The sequence below is a fragment of the Megalobrama amblycephala genome, linkage group LG17, assembly GCF_018812025.1.
Source record: "Megalobrama amblycephala isolate DHTTF-2021 linkage group LG17, ASM1881202v1, whole genome shotgun sequence".
In the NCBI taxonomy this organism is placed as follows: Eukaryota; Metazoa; Chordata; class Actinopteri; order Cypriniformes; family Xenocyprididae; genus Megalobrama; species Megalobrama amblycephala.
Window position 1 is genome coordinate 6,568,686 of NC_063060.1, and position 20,160 is coordinate 6,588,845.

General features: G+C 37.9%; 1 protein-coding gene and 1 long non-coding RNA gene across 2 annotated transcripts; one reads left to right on the forward strand and one right to left on the reverse strand.

The window, feature by feature from the left end:
- Positions 1-2,465: 2,465 nt before the first annotated feature.
- On the reverse strand, positions 2,466-5,088 carry gpr35b (G-protein coupled receptor 35 b). The gene is made up of 2 exons (XM_048164090.1): positions 4,932-5,088; positions 2,466-3,415 (listed from the first exon to the last, which is right to left on the reverse strand). The coding sequence occupies exons 1-2, from the start codon at positions 4,932-4,934 to the stop codon at positions 2,543-2,545; spliced, it is 876 nt and encodes a 291-aa protein (XP_048020047.1). The 5' UTR covers positions 4,935-5,088; the 3' UTR covers positions 2,466-2,542.
- A 2,266-nt stretch (positions 5,089-7,354) lies between these two features.
- Positions 7,355-14,987, forward strand: LOC125249952. The gene is made up of 5 exons (XR_007180694.1): positions 7,355-7,394; positions 8,453-8,530; positions 11,051-11,158; positions 14,431-14,482; positions 14,734-14,987. It is a non-coding gene; the product is annotated as an uncharacterized LOC125249952 (long non-coding RNA).
- The last annotated feature ends 5,173 nt before the right edge of the window (positions 14,988-20,160 follow it).

The following is a 20,160-nucleotide window of genomic DNA, read 5'->3' on the forward strand; positions in this document are numbered from 1 at the left end:
TCGTTTGGTTTAATAATTAACATTACCTTTGCAAGTCTGACTCTCACTGCGCTCGTGAATTAGCAGAACTTGACGGGGTTAACGCTTAACAAGAAAAACGCTTCATGTGACAAACAAACAATTCTGTACATATTTATTAAAGCATACTGCGTGGAGATACGCAAATGAGCCCAAAATTAAAGTTTTTTTTTTTCTAAAATAATTTCTTCATAACAGTTTTATAAAGGTATGAAATTGCTTAGTGTGGTTGTCATTTGTTAAAATAAATATAAAAATACACTGTGTTCGTGTCCGTCTGTCCGCTGAATTTGACCCATAATCTCTGATTCTCCTCATCTGTGATCATGGAAAAGGGGGATTACAATGACAACAGTTGTAGGCCTACTCAGTATGCTCGTTTAAGCACCATTTAAATGTTTCCAACAAATAAATGAATCGACTTTTCTCAGTGTGTTGATCACATAGATTTATTTGGATATTCATACGATGGCTGAAGCAGCGGTGAGCGTCCAGCGTGTGACACGGTAAACAGATCAACATTGTAAACGAAATTCTACAAAACTTCAGTGAAAAAAAATAAATAAATAAAATGATCATGCGACGCGATACAATAGCTTCTATTCCCTGCAAACCATACCATTAAAAATGTTAACGTTCCACTTAATGGCAGAAACAAAACAAAAGGTAAGCAAGAATCCGTATTAATTTCAGTACGAGTAATAGAGGGTGATCCTGTCAAAATGGCGGCGCCGCCCCGGCATGCAACGAGGCGTGACGTCGGTTCGTATTCTCTATTGCACGCGTGTTATGAAAACATTATACATAAACCGTTATTTAAAGGGACAGTTCACCCAAAAATGAAAATTCTGTCATGAATTTCCCTCATTTCGTTCATCTTCGCAACACAAATGAAGATCTTTTTGATGAAATCTGAGAGCTTTCTGTCCCTCCATAGACAGCTATGACTATCACTTTGACACTTCAAAAAGTTAATTTAAAGAGATTGTAAAACTAATCCATATGTACTCTGAGCCGTTTAGGAAAAATGCCTCTTTTTCGTGAAAATGCTCCGACGTGATCAGGGACGCCATTGAAAATTAATTTGTATACGACCATACTCTTCCATTTGTCCTGTTGTCGACAGACTCAAGTGTGTGAAGTAGCTAATGTCAGAAGCTATTGCATCTTTACAATATGTCCCGTGTATACTTTCTGGAGAAAAAAAAAGGCCAAGCCAAAAATGGCAAAATATTTAGTGGTCTTTTAATGGTCTTAACCATTTATATCATAAATCACTGATCAGGAAATTAGCAAGAATTGCACAAATACTGTAGATAAAGTAACTTGAAATAGCCTTCCCCAACTTGCAGACAGCTTTTTACAGGAAAAAGAGTAAGTATTGTTAATGGCTTAAGTTGTGTAGATAAAAAATGTCTCCCAGTTTGTTTGCGTTTAATGTGAGACCAAATACTGTAGGGTTCAAAGTCCTGTGATGGACTTGTTCTCAATAAGCCACTTCTTGGTTGTCTTTACAGTTTGGGCAGGAGCAGTCTTGTTTAAAAATAACATCTGATCATTCCTCTTTAGAAAACAACTTTTCATTTGTGGGAAGCAAGCCATTCTGCAATATTCTCCTGAACTCCAAAGCATTAAATGACTTTTCACAAGAAGCAGCTTACCAATACCAGCAAGGCTACCCACACAATGACACTCTTCCTCCATGCGTCACTGTGGTAGAGATGCATTTATTATTACATTTATCGGTAGATTTTCAAAGAAAAACCAGTCACCATGCAACTCGTGTTTCTTTGAAGTTTTTCTGTGAGAGCAAAGGCTTTTTAAGTATTGCGTTTGCTTAAATTTATCTAATTTCCTGACTAGTAATTTGTGGTCAAGACTGTTAAAAGCCATTTTGGGTTTGACACATTTAACATTTTATTAATGTAACATTTTATTTAGTATTCATTTAACATTTTTCACAAGAATATACTGTACTTTTATGTATACCATGATACTCGTGCGATTATCTTCTTTATGCACCATAGTATTTAAATGGAACTGTGAGGTATCTCCACTGATAGTGGTTAATCTTTTAATCATGATAGGTTATCTGTTGTAGATAAACTTTTTTCATTTAGGTTTCGCACATTTCTCACATCTGATGAATCTAACCATATTTACCACTTTATTCACAAAATATTAATCTCCAAAATGCATTCAGAAGAGCACCATGTGTTGATGCAAGAGCGGACGTTGTTGCCTGAATGCCCATTGTAATTAAAGTAAATTACGTTTTCATAAAATTGAAAACATTGCTTCATAAAATTCAGGTTAAAGCACTGGAGTCACATGGATTATTTTATGATGTCTTTACTACCGTTCCAGGGCTTGAAAGTGGTAGTTGCATATGTCAATGGAAGGACAGAAAACTCACAGATTTCATCAAAAATCACCACTCGTGTTCCGAAGATGAACAAAAATCGAAAAGGGTGAGTAATTAATGACAGAATTTTTATTTTTAGGTTAACTATCCCTTTAACAATCAATATGAACTTTGTCTCTTATTAATTTTTTTTAGAAGAAAGTAATACCCAATAGAATCCAGACAGCAATTGGTTGTAGCGACCCACTCGGCCACGTTAATAAACACTCGCACAAAGTACTCATCAGATGAATAATTTTGCAGCAAAAGACCGATATGGACAGGTGTGAAGCAAACTATGAATGTGAACATGTTCGCAGCGATAATAGCAGTAGTGTTTTTCCTTTCCACTCTATCCCTTCCCTCAACATGCCGAAGCGATCTGATCAGGATGTAGATGGTTTGTGTGGAGCAAATTATTTGGATGACTAATGGTATAAGATACCCTAAAACCTCTAAAACCACCAAAAAAGGTATTTTGAGTTTGATTGCCACCTTTCGATCATAACAGCGCTCTAACATGTCTGGGAGAAATTCTTGATAGTTACGAGAGCAGATCACTGCTATGATCACCCAGATGATAATGCACGTTGTGATGGCGATCATCCTACTTTTGGAGAGCAGTGTCTTGGCCAGAAACGGAAACCTGACAGCTATGAATCGGTGGAAGCTGATGGCTGTAATGATGAAGATACTGCAGTACATGTTGGAGAATTGGGTGCACAGCAGGAACGTACACAAAAAGCTTGGTGTTATTGGACAGAAGACCTCCAGTATCTTGAAGGGAAGAATAAGAATGGCCAGGAAGTCGGCAAACAGCAGGTTGAGCATGTAGATGTGCGTGTCTGTCCAACGCTTGATGCGACAGAAGATGCACAGAGCCGTGACGTTGAGGGAAAAGCCCACTATGAAGACGGGTATGTAGGCCACACGTTCAAAGAGCTTGAGCGCTGCCTCTGTGTGGTTCATCCGTGAACTGCAGTTAAATTCAATCTGGAAGAGAGCCAGTAGTATTGTATGAAGGGTTAGTAGTTACTTCAGTGGGGAAGCAGTTTGCAGAGGTTTCACAATTTTGTAGATGGTACTTTTGTGTTACAAGTTTTGAGCAATCAAACCACACATAAAAAAAAAAAAAATGAACGTATTCACATTATGCTGCAGATACTTCACATTTCTTGATAAGAGTCTTTTAATCAGTTGGTGTTTCTGTGGTTTTTAGTGGATGTGTAAAGTCGGTTTACATAGTTGTAGCAGTATAGTTTATCACATTAAAGGAACAGTTCATGAAAAAATGAAAATTATCTCATCATTTACTCAACCTCAAGTTGTTCCAAACCTGTACGAACACAAAAGAAGATATTTTAAAGAATGTCTGTAACCAAACAGTTGATGGACCCCAATGACTTCCATAGTATTTTTTTTCCCATACTGTAGAAGTCATTGGGGTCCATCAACTGTTTGGTTACAGACATTCTTTAGAATGTCTTCTTTTGTGTTCAGCAGAAGAAAGAAATTCATACAGGTTTGGAACAACTTGAAGGTGAGTAGCTTGATGAGAGAATTTTCATTTTTGGGTGAACTATGAACATTTTCCACTAACATTTCTCAAACAGAAAGTGTCCAGATACATATTGATAAACAGTTAATCTATTGTTTATCATGTAAATGCGTAACAAACTTCTTTTTTGTGTGTAATATCCAGCTAAATGCTTCCTGTAGAATAATACCACATGGTTTGATATTTTACTATCTAATGCAATGATATTCACATTTTTTAAAATGTGGCATCTAAATATTTTTAGGGCTACTATACTTCTGAGTATAGTAAGTATAGTATAGTTCTAAGCGTGGTGAAACATTGCTGTAACAAACACAGTGTGGTTTGAATCAGTCATGTATCTTTACGTAGACAAAGACAGGAAGTGTAGAACTGTGTGGTTAGACAAAGCTTTAACAACTAGCTTTAGGTTTATAATGAATAATAAGTTGGCTCACAAAATTGTTTATGATATGATGTTGTGATGTAAAATTGTTTTATATTATTATGTAACACATTTTTGATATATGAAATCTTTTGCTTTAAAGCCCTAAATACAAAACCATAACATGTAAAATGTAAAGTTTTTAATGATCTCACATTTATAATAATAGCTTTTGCTAGTATATTCCTGTTACAGTGTGTATGATAACATTCATAGAGAATCTTGTTATATAATTTTAGTGTTTGTTATTTTACTTTATTATTATTAATGTATTTTTATTGCTCTTTATTTTATTGCTATAAAGCATATGGTAAATTCGTGTTGTTTCTGTGCTATATACATATAAAAGGTGTAAATAAGAGCATTGACATAGAAATCAATGTCAAATCAAAAAATATTCTGTAAACTATTCTTGATCATTTAAACACTTTCACTTGAAAATCTTCAGTTGTTAATGTTAATGAAACAATTTTTCTTTTTTTTAACTTATTCTTTCATTTCCCTAACTGACAACAAGAACAACTCACCATGGTTTATAGCTTGTTCTTCTCTCAGAAAAGCTTGTGAGGCTGTCAGCACTGCGGCTCTCAGTGGTGTGATAAGCGCTGCGTTTTAAAGAACTTAGATGCGCACGTAGGCTGTTGGTTGCGTGATCTGACATCATGCGTCTTTCCTCTGCAGATGCTGAATGATGTGGTGAGTTTTGATGTTAATGTTGAACTTTTGACATTAAAATGCACTGTAAGTTGTCAGACTTCCATCGGAAGTTTTGGTTACGTGCAGTTCTTATATGGTTTGTCATGTATATTATTGGAAAAAAGAACAGCCATTGTGAAATGCACACACTCAGAAAACATTATGCTTCCTTGCTCATTCGACACTCTGATACTAATTAATTATTATGGTTGTGGTTGCAAAGGTGTTCTGAGTGTTTAGCATGTCAGTATTGCTAGTTTGTTTTGAGTGGTTGCTAGGTGGTTACTTTGGCCTTAGCTAAAAAGAGTCCACCCTCAAGTTTTGATTATATTCTGGTCCCTCCTTCAATGTCTAATCAAAGTCTAGTCTTTTTTTAGCTGTTTTATTTGCAAACAGCATTCAAATCTTGTAGATTGTTAAAGGGTTAGTTCACCCAAAAATTAAAATTCTGTCATTTATTACTTACCCTCATGTCGTTCCACACCCGTAAGACCTTCGTTCATCTTCGGAACACAAATTAAGATATTTTTAATGAAATCCAAGAGGTTTTTTTTATCCTCAATAGAAAGCAACATAATTACCACATTCAAAGTCCAGAAAAGTAGTAAAAACATCATTAAAATAGTCCACGTGACTACAGTGGTTCAAATTTAATGTTATGAAGCAAGGAGAATACTTTAAGTGCACAAAAAGTTTTTGTACGTTCTGACGCAGAACCCGGAAGCACTGCACTGCATGTAAACAGCGTACGAGAATGACAGGGAAGAAGAAATTTTTGAAGAAAGTTAATATTTTTGTTTTGTTTTTGCACACAAAAAGTATTCTCATCTCTTCATAACATTACGTTTGAACCACTGTAGTCACGCTGACTATAGAGAATACGAATCTGACGTCACGCCGCATTGAGTTCTGGGTAACTTCTTTGTTTATCCGCCATCTTGACAGGATCACGCAGTCTTTCCGTTAGTGAGTTTAGTGCAGTAATTTGTTTTCTGTCATGATTGTGAAAAATGTCCCTTTAAGTCAAGTCATTTCACTCGGCGGCCATCTTTGAAATGCTTCTCGGGCATCCTGGGCATCATGCAATCTCTTTGAATGGGGAAACATCAAATTCTCCAAAACTGTTTGCCAACCTTACGATTAAATTTCATATTTGAAATCACCAATGAAATCTAACAACAACCGGCTCATAAATTTAGTTTCTAAACGCTCGAATCATGACAAAAAAACAAAAACAAAAAAAAACTATTTTTCAGGCTGGATCAAGCTAATGCGCATGCGCAGACCTAAATGCGCGTGTCTGACTGTTTCTATAGAAACCGGTGATTAACGGCCGCTGAAGTGACGCGATGACTTTACCAGTCGGCGATTGGCTCTTATTTAGAAGGCGGGACTTGTTCTGCCATATTGCGCGTTACACTTTCTCCCATTCAAAACAATACGAGTGACACGTCTTGTGTTATTCTATAGTCTTTGGTTCAGCATAGCACTTCAGACACAAAGCGATTTGCGCTACGCTGGCCAGAGCAAAGTAGGCGGAGTTTTTAAAACTTTCAACGGGAGTTTTATATCTATATCTATATATCTATATATATGTCTAGTCAGTTGATGCCCCGTTTCTATTGGCTGCGCGGGTAATCGTCACACAGCGCAGCGGCAAAAGTTGAACTATTTTGAACTTTGACCGCGGTGTTACGGGTTGCCTGGAATGTGTTTTTCCTACCTTCTACCCGAGAAAGTACACTTGAACGGCAGTCAAACCCGTGACCTCGTACTAGATCGATGTACTCCCAGTTCCGCGCTCTGACGTCACACAGCCCATGAAACAACAATGGCAGCCCCTAGGGATGCAGTGTTTATGCAAGTGCATGGTATAATAACGTAAAATAAAAGGTATAACAGCTTCTTTTGCCTTATGCGCCGTTTTTCCTCCTCCGCTTCCCTCAAATAAGCAAGGAGTAAGCACCTTTGGCAATAGAAATAATTGTAAATGAGCATAAGCCCCGTACGGTCCGCATGCTGGTTTGTTTACACTCAGGCAGTTTGGCATGACTTGTCTGGAACGCTACAAAGTCGTGAGTCGTGGTTTGAAGTCATGATATACGGGCTCAAAAACCTGCCTGGAACGCAGCATTAGGCCGTGTGTCCACCAAAGCGTTTTTAGCCAGCTGAAAACGCCTATCTGTGAGCGCTTGAGAGCGCTTCTGCAGCGCAGCGGTTTTTTTTCTGTTGAGACGCTTTGTTGCTATGATACGGAATATCCACGGCACTGTTACTTATAACTGATTTTGCAGGTAATTTGTTTCAGACTAAAAATGTTGACACAATGTGAAATTACTTGCTATGTATTTTCGGAGACCAGCAATATTAATTTCTCATTCATTTTGTTCCGTTCTTTGCTTGTTAATGTTGTTGTACAGCAAGAATGTTGTGACCGATGGCCGGTGTAGTATTTGTCCCGCCATCCTCCAATCTGATTGGACGGCTGGCTAAAAAGTGACAGTGATGAGCGCAGCATTTTACTCAAAGTTGAACATTCTTCAACTCGAGGCGACCAGTAAAAAACGCTGAGCTCTCAGCGCTTGAGCGTGAAAAAGACGCTCAGGGTGTCGTTACGCTCCTGGCGTTTAAAAAACGTGGCGTTCCCATTGAAAACAATTAAAAAAGTACGCTAGCAGCTGGAAAAAAAACGCTTTGGTGGACACACGGCCTTAGGCTACCTATTCTATTGCATGTCATGCGCAAATCTGTGGGCGGGGCTAAACAGGCAGTGATGAAGTAGGCATTGATCTTCTGCGGAAGCGGTGCTTGCTGGCCTTTGACGTCATAGATCCTGACTTTGAAAAACCTGTCGTGCTGGGTCTGGTGTCAATAAAAGTTTTTATTGGACTAACAAGGAAGTTTTCAGTTCTCAAACTTACAGGATATTCTTATAGTATGACAAGAATTGTCAAATTTGATTTCTAAATAAATCTATATTGTGAAAATTAGGGCACTGGCACCTGTTGGCCGGATGAAGAATGGCATGTCTGGTTTATTCATGTCAACCTCATACAACACAATACAACTTCATTTCTTTCTTTTCTACTTTAAATTGATTTGTTCTCTGCTCTCTTTCTCTCTGTTTTCTTTCTTTGTTTGTTCGTGTGCCATATTCTAGTTTGAATGTACTGAATAAGAGCAGTGCTTTTCCAAACCACTCTTTTTATTCTATCCCAAAATTGATTTTCTTCGCATCTTTAGAAATCTGCAGGGGACAATAGCAGGCAATAATGACATGGTCCAGGGTCAAAGTCTGGGGTCTCTGTGATTGAAAGAGGGTAAAAATGGATGACTGATTTCTCTCTTTCAGGAATGGTCTGGATGGCATCTTTTTTCCTTGATGGAACATCTGAAGTAGGTCAGCTGAACACTTCTGTTGGAGAATCAGGTACGAAAACCAGACTGTATCAAATCAATCAAAATATTCAATCAAGCTTTACTGCTTTTCGAGGCATTTTGCGGACAAATTTATTGTATTAACTTGCATTATTTATAAAACAGTATTTCAGCTCTAAAATCTGATATGTCAGCAAAGGGTTGAATGAAAGACGTAAAGGCTGAATGTATTTGCAGTAGGGTAGCACCTCATACTTCCTTCACTGTTCTGTTTACATCCTCGTCTCACTATTTTATTATTTATAATAGCATTTTCTCTCTGTTGCTGTTGTTTTGTGTTGACAACTGGATAAAAATCTTCTGTATCTCTGCAGTGGCTCTTTGTTTTCCTTAGGGTAAGATCTATCTTGTATTCTTTTACTTTAATAAACACTGGAGCTCCATAGTGAAGGTTTTCAGACATATAAAGACATCAACTCCGGCCCAGGATGGGCTGATGGGTTACAGCGTGCCTGCTGTAAAATAAGCATTTATAGTAACTTCTGTTCAGCAAACTTTTTTTAGACCCTCTCTTCCTCTAGAGTTTCCTTTTTACATAAGTGTGTCATGTAGTCTGTAGCTTTTGTGTTCTTTGCACCTAATTTGCTGGTATCTGCTCAGTGTTATCTTTAAGGAACTTGCATGTGTATTTTAACTTGCTGTAGTTCTGAAAAACATATTTTAACATGATTTTTCAAAGCACTCTCACATCACGTGCTAATGAAGCTGTGAATATTAACGGCTGTTCATCATGTTTACTCATCACCAAAAACAAATGACTAGTTTATGAAAATGCACATCACATTCTGTCTGTCTATCTATCTATCTGTTGCAAGTGGGGGTCTAGTTCACCACAGATGTCCGGTTAGAGACAAGCCGAAGCAGCATGAACGTTCTTTGTTGTTTGCTTTATTTCACCACCTTAATTCCACAGTGTGAACTTTGAGCACGTAAGTGCAAGTACATTGACATTTGAGTGAGCTCTATTCAGAGAAAGCTAATCAACGCCACCTGCTGGAAATGGGCGGAGCATAGCGTTTTTACATTGCTGCTTTGACAGGGCGCTCTGACATTGGCTGATTGCCAGAGCAAGTCTGTCAGACATAGATAGACATAGATCTATCTATCTATCTATCTATCTATCTATCTATCTATCTATCTATCTATCTATCTATCTATCTATCTATCTATCTATCTATCTATCTGTCTGTCTGTCTGTCTCTCTGTCTATTTTTCTAATTTTTCTATCTATCTATCTATCTATCTATCTATCTATCTATCTATCTATCTATCTATCTATCTATCTATCTATCTATCTATCTATCTCTGTCTGTCTGTCTGTCTGTCTATCTGTCCATGTCTATCTATCTAATTCAAATTCAAATTCAAATTCAAAATTGCTTTATTGGCATGACTGTAAATAATACAATATTGCCAAAGCATACATAAAACAATAATAAAAACATCTGTATAATAGAAGAAAATAATATCAAATATTATAATGCTATCAAATATTACAACATAACTTAAACTTAAATTAACAGTGTAACACAATCAAACATGTCTGAACATTTGTTACCACAGTGGTTAAACAAATATATACACACACACGTACGGAGGGTCACTGTGGTGGACGGGAGGGAAACACACTGAGGTCAGACACACATTACATACATTCACCTGCTGTCTCTCAGGCTGTGGCACATCCACATGTATCTCGCAGCCTATCTATCTATCTATCTATCTATCTATCTATCTATCTATCTATCTATCTATCTATCTATCTATCTATCTATCTATCTATCTATCTATCTATCTATCTATCTATCTATCTATCTGTCTGTCTGTCTGTCTGTCTGTCTGTCTGTCTGTCTCTCTGTCTATTTTTCAAATTTTTCTATCTATCTATCTATCTATCTATCTATCTATCTATCTATCTATCTATCTATCTATCTATCTATCTATCTATCTATCTATCTATCTATCTGTCTGTCTGTCTGTCTGTCTCTCTGTCTATTTTTCTAATTTATCTATCTATCTGTCTGTCTATCTATCTGTCTGTCTATCTATCTATCTATCTATCTATCTATCTATCTATCTATCTGTCTGTCTCTCTCTGTCTGTCTGTCCGTCCGTCTGTCATTCTATCATTCTAATTGTTCTATCTATCTGTCTATCTTTCTGTCTGTCTGTCGGTTCGCTCATTCTTTTCAACCTGGTCATATGTGGTTTCATTTCCTGCTAATATGCTGTAAATGTTTTTTTCTTTCTCTCTCTTGAGTGTGAAGCGCAGTGTGCTCGCTGTCAGAAAGTGTTGGGAGATTACCATATATGCTGTGGCTGCTGGTGTGTCCCTGCTGCATGCGCCGCTCGCTGTGAATACTGATTTGGAGTCTTACATCAGCTCAAGTGCTGTGTAAATATGCTAGGCAAGCACTAACGCTGCAGAGTTGTTACGTAAGCCTTGACCACAGAGACTCATTAGATCTCTCTGTTTCTCACCAATAATTCATTTTCTCTCTGTGTCTTATAGAATAGTGGGAGGAGAATGAAATGAAACTGCATAACCTCTGAACGACCTCCTGAAGTTTGAGAAACCTCAAGACGAGAGCGAGCGAGAGAGAGAGAGGGAACACTGAAAGTGAGAGTCTTGTTTAACTGAAAGTGAGAATGATGGAATTAAAAGGAAGTAGAACAGGTGTAACCATGGAGACCGAATTGAAAGACAATGTTTTTTTTAATGATGCGGTGGTATTGCGGTGAACGCAGGACAGGAGGTAACAAAAGTTCAGAGATAGTGCAGCAAAAATATAGAAAACATAGTGTCAGAGTGACAGTAACTAGATGTTTAATTGAGTTAAACAGGAAGAGATTGAGAGGTGAATTAGAGCCCATTATGGTCTTCGTAGGGGGTGAGACCGGGCTTGTGGGGGGTTACAGTAAAATTAGGTCACCAAAAAGAGAGTTCTGTCATCTTTCTGGTTTATCTGTACATTGGGTTGTTTCATAGGCTTTAATTCCAAAGTATCTGGGTGATATTAGATCCAGTTGCTTTCTTTCTTTCTTTATATATTTCTTTTCTTCTATACGGAGTCTCTAAGTGGACATGGTGATGAAAAAATATGAGATTGGAGCTTTGCATTAGCTTGCGTTCTCTTAAAATCTGAGTTCACACGAAAGCATTGAAATATATTTTCCTCCCACCTCATATTATTTCCATCAACAGTTTAGCAAGTTTTTTTTGGAGAAAGCAAAAGTTTTGAGAACGCAAATGTATTGAACTATTTTCTTTTCAAATGCGGCCTTCAGGGGATGCAGCCTCTGAATTAGGATGCAGCTTTTGTGACTTTGGGCTCTTTTAAACACCTAGCAACACTCTAACAACCAATCAGAACGCTTCAGAACAACCAACCAAACACACAAAGGCTATGTTCAGACTGTCATCTGATTTTTGTCCAAATCAGATTGAAATCTGAATCTGATTATATTTAGCAAGTGTGAACGGCCAAAAATCACATGAAATAAAATTTTTACAGATCTGTTTCGAGTTACATTCATATGTGGTTTGAAATCCTATTCAAATCGCCTTTCTGGAAATCCGTTTCAGTCTGACCGCTCTGATCGGATTTTGCGTGGTTTATGTGACTTTCTCACACCACGTAAAACGTAAACGTCAGACGTCGTTATAGGAAACATGCTGAAAGTTGCTGCAGAAACAAAATTGTGTATTGTTGCAAAGTGCCAGACGAGCAGAAAATGTCAATATAACAGACGTGTTTTGAAACCGGCAGAGATGACAGCACGGACAGCACCAGCCTCCAACGTTTCTGCCGCTGCCTCATAAGATGCAGTAGTCCAGCGCGGCGGCTACACATTGTCATGTTGCAAACCCCTCCATGCTGCAGTTGTTGTTGTTTTTTGTTTTGTGTGTTTTTGGCATATGCCTACCAACGTTATAGAAACCAATTCAGATTCTGATTCCTTTCATGTTCCATTTTTACACGTTATAGAACATATATCGATTAATGCCACGCGTGATTACATCCCCAAGCCACGCCATCCGACGTTCCCTTCAGAATTTCACATATCAACATACAGTTCATCTTCGTTATGGTACCATATACAGTTTTGGGTGTTTCATTTCTAATTTTACGAAAGCATCAATAGCAGTCTATTATTTTTCATGCTATACGGCAGATAGACGGTGGCGGATACAAATCCTCCAGCAACAGGCCTCCTCTGTACTTTCATTTGACATTTCTTTCATGCCACCACAACAAACTTGGAGGCACTGGATGAAAGATGAGATGAAGTGAGAGGAATTTGATTTGTGCCATCTTGCTTGAAGCTATGCTCTCTTATTTGCTGTCAAATGTTTGACTACTGCATCCTGTCGCAAAATGCAGCGAAAACTCCAACACGACGTTAATAGTGTGATTATGCTGTGTATGTCTATAATACACTTTGATAATGTGACTAAAATTGGAATACTCAAATAATTAATTCGATTTGTGTTTACTTTGAGTATGACTTTAGCCGGATTAAGGTAATCAGAAATCGCTGTTTACATGGTAGTTTCTTAATCAGAGTATTGTCTTAATTGGGTTAATATCGGAATATTGTTATCCATGAAAACGTACTGAGTGTGAACGTAGTCTAAGTGTCTTCTGCATGAAATTTTTACATAAAATATGAATGCAGTATATTTTCAGATGTTAAAGGGTTAGTTCACCCAAAAATGAAAATAATGTCATTTATCACTCATGTCGTTCTACACCCGTAAGACCTTTGTTCATCTTCAGAACACAAATTAACAGAGTTGTTGAACTGAAATGAAACAACACTGAACTGAGTTGAATAATGATATATCATATATATATCATTTTATATAATACAGGTTGTTTAAATGAATAAACAGTAAAATAACAGTGTTAATGTAATGTAAAATTAATCAATTATGAAACAAATTCAATTTCAGCTATAAAGCAACTCAACATAATAGTGTCATTATTCAACTCAGTTCAGTGTTGTTTCATTTCAGTTCAACAACTCTGTTAATACTGCAAGTTCATCAATTATGAAACAAGTTCAGTTCGGCAATAAGCAGCTGTATGGAAGGCAAGAGTGTCATTATTCATCTCAGAAAGTTAACACTTCATTATTTTGGGCCCTGTCCCAAAAGGAACGCTAGACCCTCGTGATCTTCCTTCGAGTCCACACTTGGATGACGTACCGTCAGGTAGAAATCTGCAGTGGAGCTCGCTGGGCACATATCGGACACTCGAGGACACATATCGGCCGCTAATGGGGCACTTCCGAGCACCCTTCTGAAACCTAAAATGACAAATGGGACACCCTACTGTCTTGTGGATTTAATGGACATGCACACGCAGAACGCAATGCTCACGTGTGCTATTTGGGACAGGGCTGTGCTGGGTTTTGATTATGTCAGAGAAAGTTAAACATGACTATAAAGAGAAAATATTAGGCTCATTTTGAAATTACTATTATAAAGACTCAAACCCCCGGTTTCACAGACAAGGCTTAAGCTAGTCCTAGACTAAAATGCATGTTTGAGCTGTTGTAACTGAAAGTAACTTGTACTGACAGATCTTAAAATATGTCAGTGCCATTGTTTTGTCTCAAGATGCACACCAGTGATGTTTTTTTTCTAGGGAACATTTATAAAAACTACTTAAATACCCTAATTGAACTAAGGCCTAATCCTGGCTTAGGCTAAGCCCTGTCTGTGAAACTGGGCCTAAAAAAATCTTGGGTTATTTTTTCTACCCAAGTCCTGGGTTGAGCCTTTTGGGTCTTTTTTTGGAGTTGTTTTTGTTTTACCCAGATCCTGGGTTAGACGGACAACCCAGGGTTGAGTTATTTATCACTGTGTTTTTGCGACCTCTTCAGGAGAGAGCAGTGCAGCTCCGTCAAATCGGTGCATGTCTTCGGTAAAATACAGGTTTGTGTACTCTTTATTTTATCTAAAAATTCATTATTGTTCTGTATATGGTTTAATTTTATGCAAAGCAACACACAGGGGCGTGATATGAGTCACCTACACGAGTGTCACGTCGGTCTTTTTTTTCATGTGATGGAAACGCTTGATGCCTTGCATAAAATTTTATGCTTTTATTCAAAATGATACAGAATATAAATACTTAGGATGTTAAAATATGCTTTCAGAATTGTACACTGATTATTTATGGACAGGTTATGGAATCAGTAACAGAATTTTTCGGCTATGACTAAAACGCCGGCGGCGGTCTGAAGTTATCGGTTTCCCCGCCAAATGTGAGCCATCTCCGGCACGAGATCCAGCGCCGTTACGGTGGAAACAGGAGAAAAGAGACTGGTCGATTACACTTGAATTACTTCTAAATGTTTCATTTTTACTTCTAATATTTGTTAGAAGAGCTTAAATGTAGGCAATACGTATTAAAAACTATATAAAATATGCTATACATTAAAATATGATTATCATGCAAACCAGTGGTTGTGTGGAGTATTTTAAAAGTTTAAGTTAATCTGTAAAAATTAATTCATGTATTAAGTAAAAAAAAAAAAGAAGAAGAAGAAGATAGTATTGTAGTAAAAATGAATCAACCCATTAAATAAACAATTTAAGTTAGTGGGTAAAATTAACCCAACATGTGTTCCATCCTATATTTACCCAGCCCTTTACATTAGGATCCAAACAGAAAGTAAATTATAACAAAACATGAGGGTTAGTATACAGCTGTGGATTTTTATTTTTTTTTAGGTGTTAGTCAACTCTATCCGTCTCATTGAGCTCTTTAGAAAATGGGAGAATACTCTGTGCTATAGAGTGTGCACTAACATGAAGGCAACATGTTGCTGCTAATCAGCCTATCCCAGCCATTATATGGGTCAGTCTCACATGGCACGGCATGCTGGTTGACTCAGCGTTGGTAAACAAGCTTGCTTGCTCACCAGTTTCCACAGCAACACCGTCCCTGCCCTTTCTACGTGTTCTCGATGGCTCCGCTAGCATCTGCTTCCTCTCATCAGCTGGAACATTTGCAGGGAAATTTGCCTCACAAATCAGAGACACATCACTCATGTCTGCTTTTGTCCACCTTGTTGGTGACATGTGTGTTATGTTCTTTGCCAAATGGGTCATTTTATGATTCTGCTCTTTCGTTTTCTCTAGATGGGTGTGACTCATGTCTTTCCTGACATTCGTCATGTAGTATTCATGAAGCATGTGTATTGTTCACTTTAAAATGTACAGGTAGAAGAAATGCCTTTGTTGACTAAAGCCACACATGCCAGTCAAACTATAGATACCCTACAACAATACAATCTCATGTAAAAACTCCTGTAATACTTTGTATTTGTATTATAACAAGTTCTGTTGAAGGTTGCAAAAGCTAGGTGATGAGAGAAATGTGTTTTTCCCCTTCATGCCACTTTAAAATTGAAGGTCTTGATGTTTTCTCACTGTTCTGTTCATGCGGTGAAGGACAGATCATTCTTTGATGGTCAAACTAGCTGTTTTGAGATGGGTTTTTGCTATAGCTGGCAAATTGGTGCATGCCCGCAAATAACAATTACATAATGTTTCTGATAAGTAGGTGTAGTTTTGTTTAAAGATCTTTCCTCAAAGGTGTGTCAAAGCTACATTGCTATGACTTTGTGTATGGACCAGTGTTGTTATTGATGACTAAATCTAAAAAATATTCAAATGGTTTTCATTAATTGAAATCAAATCAAATATAAATATTAGATTAAAAAAAAAACAATAAGATTTCTCCATAGGCTTTTGGATTATTGCAAAAAACAAGCTCTCTGATCAACAAAAGTTTATGATAATTACATGTTTTGTCCATCAAGATCATTTTAACAGATGAACACAACTTTTATGAATTTTGAAGCCTAAATGCAGTTGCCAGAAGTAAAAAGCTAAAGGTAGGCTATAAACTACACCACGGTCCCACAAGTTCAACATCACCACCACTAAGCTTCCGAAAACACTTTCAGTTTTTATATAAAAACATCTTTCCCAGAGACTTTGAGTTACAATAGTTTATAAGTGCACAATTAGAGGCTGTAAAAGCAGACTGACTTTACCTGATGGCGTGATGACATTTAATGTCTCCAACAGCCTCTGTAGTCCCATTTAGCTGCTTGTTAGCAGCCGCCTTTTTCAAGACGCATAACAGCTTAAAAAAAACATGAGTGGGATAATACTGATGTATTTTATGTCAAATAAGATGCATTTTGCTTTATCGGACCACAAATGGATGACGCTAAATACAGGTATACACGGGTCTAAAACGTTTTGAGTTTGTCTACTTTCAACCGCTTCCAGAGGTAGTCGAAAACGCATTTGACACGATTGCTTTCATAGTGGAAAGAATCATGTTGTCGAATGCATTCAAAGCAAAAGCCCGCCTATTCTCCACTGATATTATGAAAAGCGACGGGGTTTGAACTTTTTGTCGCTGAAGATTTTGGTTTGAAAAACGTATCAAGCACAATGTTCTCTCACTATTTCTTATTTCTAACACACACTCGCAGCGTTCAGTGTGGTCTTGTGGTTATCAGCGCAGAAACGAAAGCTGCTTTTTGTTTTTCCATCGTCTCTGTGGCCGTTCGTATGTAAATGACGTGAGCTTATTTTGTCCATTAGATTGAAAGATCTGAAAAAGCCCATACATTTACCCACCCACAGACCCTCCCCTCGAAGAAATCAGGACAGAAGTGGTCGAAAGTGGACAGAAGAGACGGATTAAAACACCAGGGCCCTAAATTCGTGTCGAGTCCCACAGGGTCGTGTACTTGGCCCTCTTTTGTTTTTATTATACAGTATACAGGTGCTGGTCATGTAATTAGAATATCATCAAAAAGTTCATTTTTTTTATTGTAAATTATTTTTAAAAATGAAACTTTCACATATTCTAGATTCCCTACATGTAAAGTAAAACATTTCAAAAGTTTTTTTTTTTGTTTTTTTTTAATTTTGATGATTAGAGCGTACAGCTCATGAAAGTCCAAAATCCAGTATCTCAAAATATTAGAATATTTCCTAAGATCAATCAAAAAATGGATTTTCAAAACAGAAAAGTTCAAGTTCTTTAAAGTATGTTCATTTGTGCACTCAATACTTGGTCGGCAGCACATATTACAGCAAATGACTTGCTCCTAGCACAAATTACAGCATCAGTGAAGTGTGGCATGGAAGTGATCAGCCTGTGGCACTGCTGAGGCACTATTGAGCCTTCAGATCATCTGTATATTGTTGTATCAACTGATTCTCATCTTTCTCTTAAAATGTTCCCATAGATTCAGGGGTCAGGCATGTTGGCTGGCCAATAAAGCACAGTAATATCATGGTCAGCAAACCACTTGAAAGTGGTTTTTGCACTGTGGGCAGGTGCTAAAGTCCTGCTGGAAAAGGAAATCGGCATCTCCATAAAGCTTGTCAGCAGATGGAAGCATAAAGTGCTCCAAAATCTCCTGGAAGATGGCTGCATTGACTTTGCACTTGATAAAACACAATGGACCAACACCAGCAGACGTCACGGCCCCCCAAATCATTACTGACTTCAGAAACTTCCCACTAGACTTCAAGCAACTTGGATTCTGTGCCTGTCCAGTCTTCCTTCAGACTCTGGGACCATGATTTCAACATGAAATGCAAAATTTACTTTTATCTGAAAAGAGGACTTTCGACCACTGTTCACTGTCCAGTTCTTTTTCTCCTTAGCCCAGGTAAGAAGCTTCTGACGTTGTTTCTGTTTCAGAAGTGGCTTGGTAGTCCTTTTCCTGAAGATGTCTGAGTGTGGTGACTCTTGATGCGCTGACTCTGGCTTCATTCTACTCATTGTGAAGCTCTCCCAAGTGTTTGAATTGGATTTACTTGACAGTATTCTCAAGCTTGTGGTCATCCCTGTTGCTTGTGCACCTTTGCCTACCCAATTTCTTCCTTCTAGTCAACTTTGCATTTAATATGCTTTGATACATCACTCTGTAAACAGCCATCCCATTCAGTAATGACCTTTTGTGACTTACTCTCTTTGTGGAGGGTGTCAATGATTGTCTCCTGGACCATTGCCAAGTCAGCAGTCTTCCCCATTAGTGTGGTTTCAAAGAACAAGAGATACCCGTAATTTATACTGTAGGGATGGTCATTTAATGAAACTCAAATGTAAATATTCTAATATTTTGAGATACTGGATTTTGGACTTTCATTAGCTGTACGCTCTGTAAACCCCTCCTTTTGGAGAGCCTGCTCTGCTCTGACTGGTCAGATGGCCCATTCTGTTGTGATTGGTCTACCGCTTACAGTGTAAGTGGGAACTGAACTTCCCATTACCATATCTGAATATCCAGAGGCTTCCTTAGCACAAAGAGATACGAACAATGTCATTTTTTCCATATCAATTCCAGTGCGATTCCTCATCATTTGGAAGTGCATGCAAAATGGATTCGCTGTCACAAAACAAACTCCTTCAGGCGTCGGTTATATACAAGGGTGGGTCAAAGTAGACGCCATTCGCAGGCAGCCAATGAAGATCATAGGCTGGCATTATGCAAATTTGTTCCATTGTTACATAGGTATGTAACAGGAAGTGAGACTTGAATTGCTGACGACCCTTTTCAGCAGTTCAGAACCGATTCTTTCTTTTAGGAGACAATAACCACTGATCTTTAAAACTTTGCAGACCTTTTACATTTACAAATGGCTATATTACACGCTGCATGAAAGGTAATATTTGAAAAAGCATAATAGGGGCATTTTAAATTAAGGAATAGATTCTGATAGAAATATCTAAAGATACATTTAAATGTGGCCCAAGAGACAAAGAATGGGAGACGAGGGAGGGGGAGGAAGAGAGGAATAAGGACGAGAGAGAGAATGGAAGGTGAGAACAAGTAGGGAGGAGAGAACATAAGGTGAGAGTGTGTTTTCACTGACACACTGACCTGTAGTGTGTTGCCTGGAGTCACATCAGATAACCAGGCTCAAGCCAGTGGAGATTAGAGAGCTTTTGAAATCGCAGAAAAGCAAGGATTAGAGGGAGAGATGGAGGGAGGGAGGAAGGCATGGGATTATGGCGCCATGCGAACACAGGATCAAACATAATCCCTGTGAATGCTGAAACCTCCATCTTGGTTACTGGGAGAGCGAGAGTGAGGATTTATCCATCAGTCACCTCAACAGTCCATCATTCCCCAGTACAATGAGTTTATGATCGGTCCGTTCACTCTATTCATCAATGCTTCGGTTGCTATGTGTGTGTGTGTTTTTTAAATGCATTAATATTATTTACTTTAGTATGACATTATTAAACTAGTTTTTAAATGTGTTTTCAGGCCCAAATCAAAACAGCCCACCTCCACATCTCACATGATCGCAGCTCAAAGTGAATAAGCTTGCTAACCTCTAAGCCACACATGTGAATCGTTATGTTTAAGACCGGACCATTCACACTTTTCTTCAGTGGCTCTGTTGCAATGTGTTTTTTTTTAATGCAGTAATATTATTTGTGTTATTATAGCCTACTAGATTTTTCTCAAGAAAATATAAATGGTTGGCCATGTCAAACTCACTGCCACCAGCATGTTGCTATATGGTTGCTATGGTGTTCTGGGTGGTTGCTAGGTGACTGC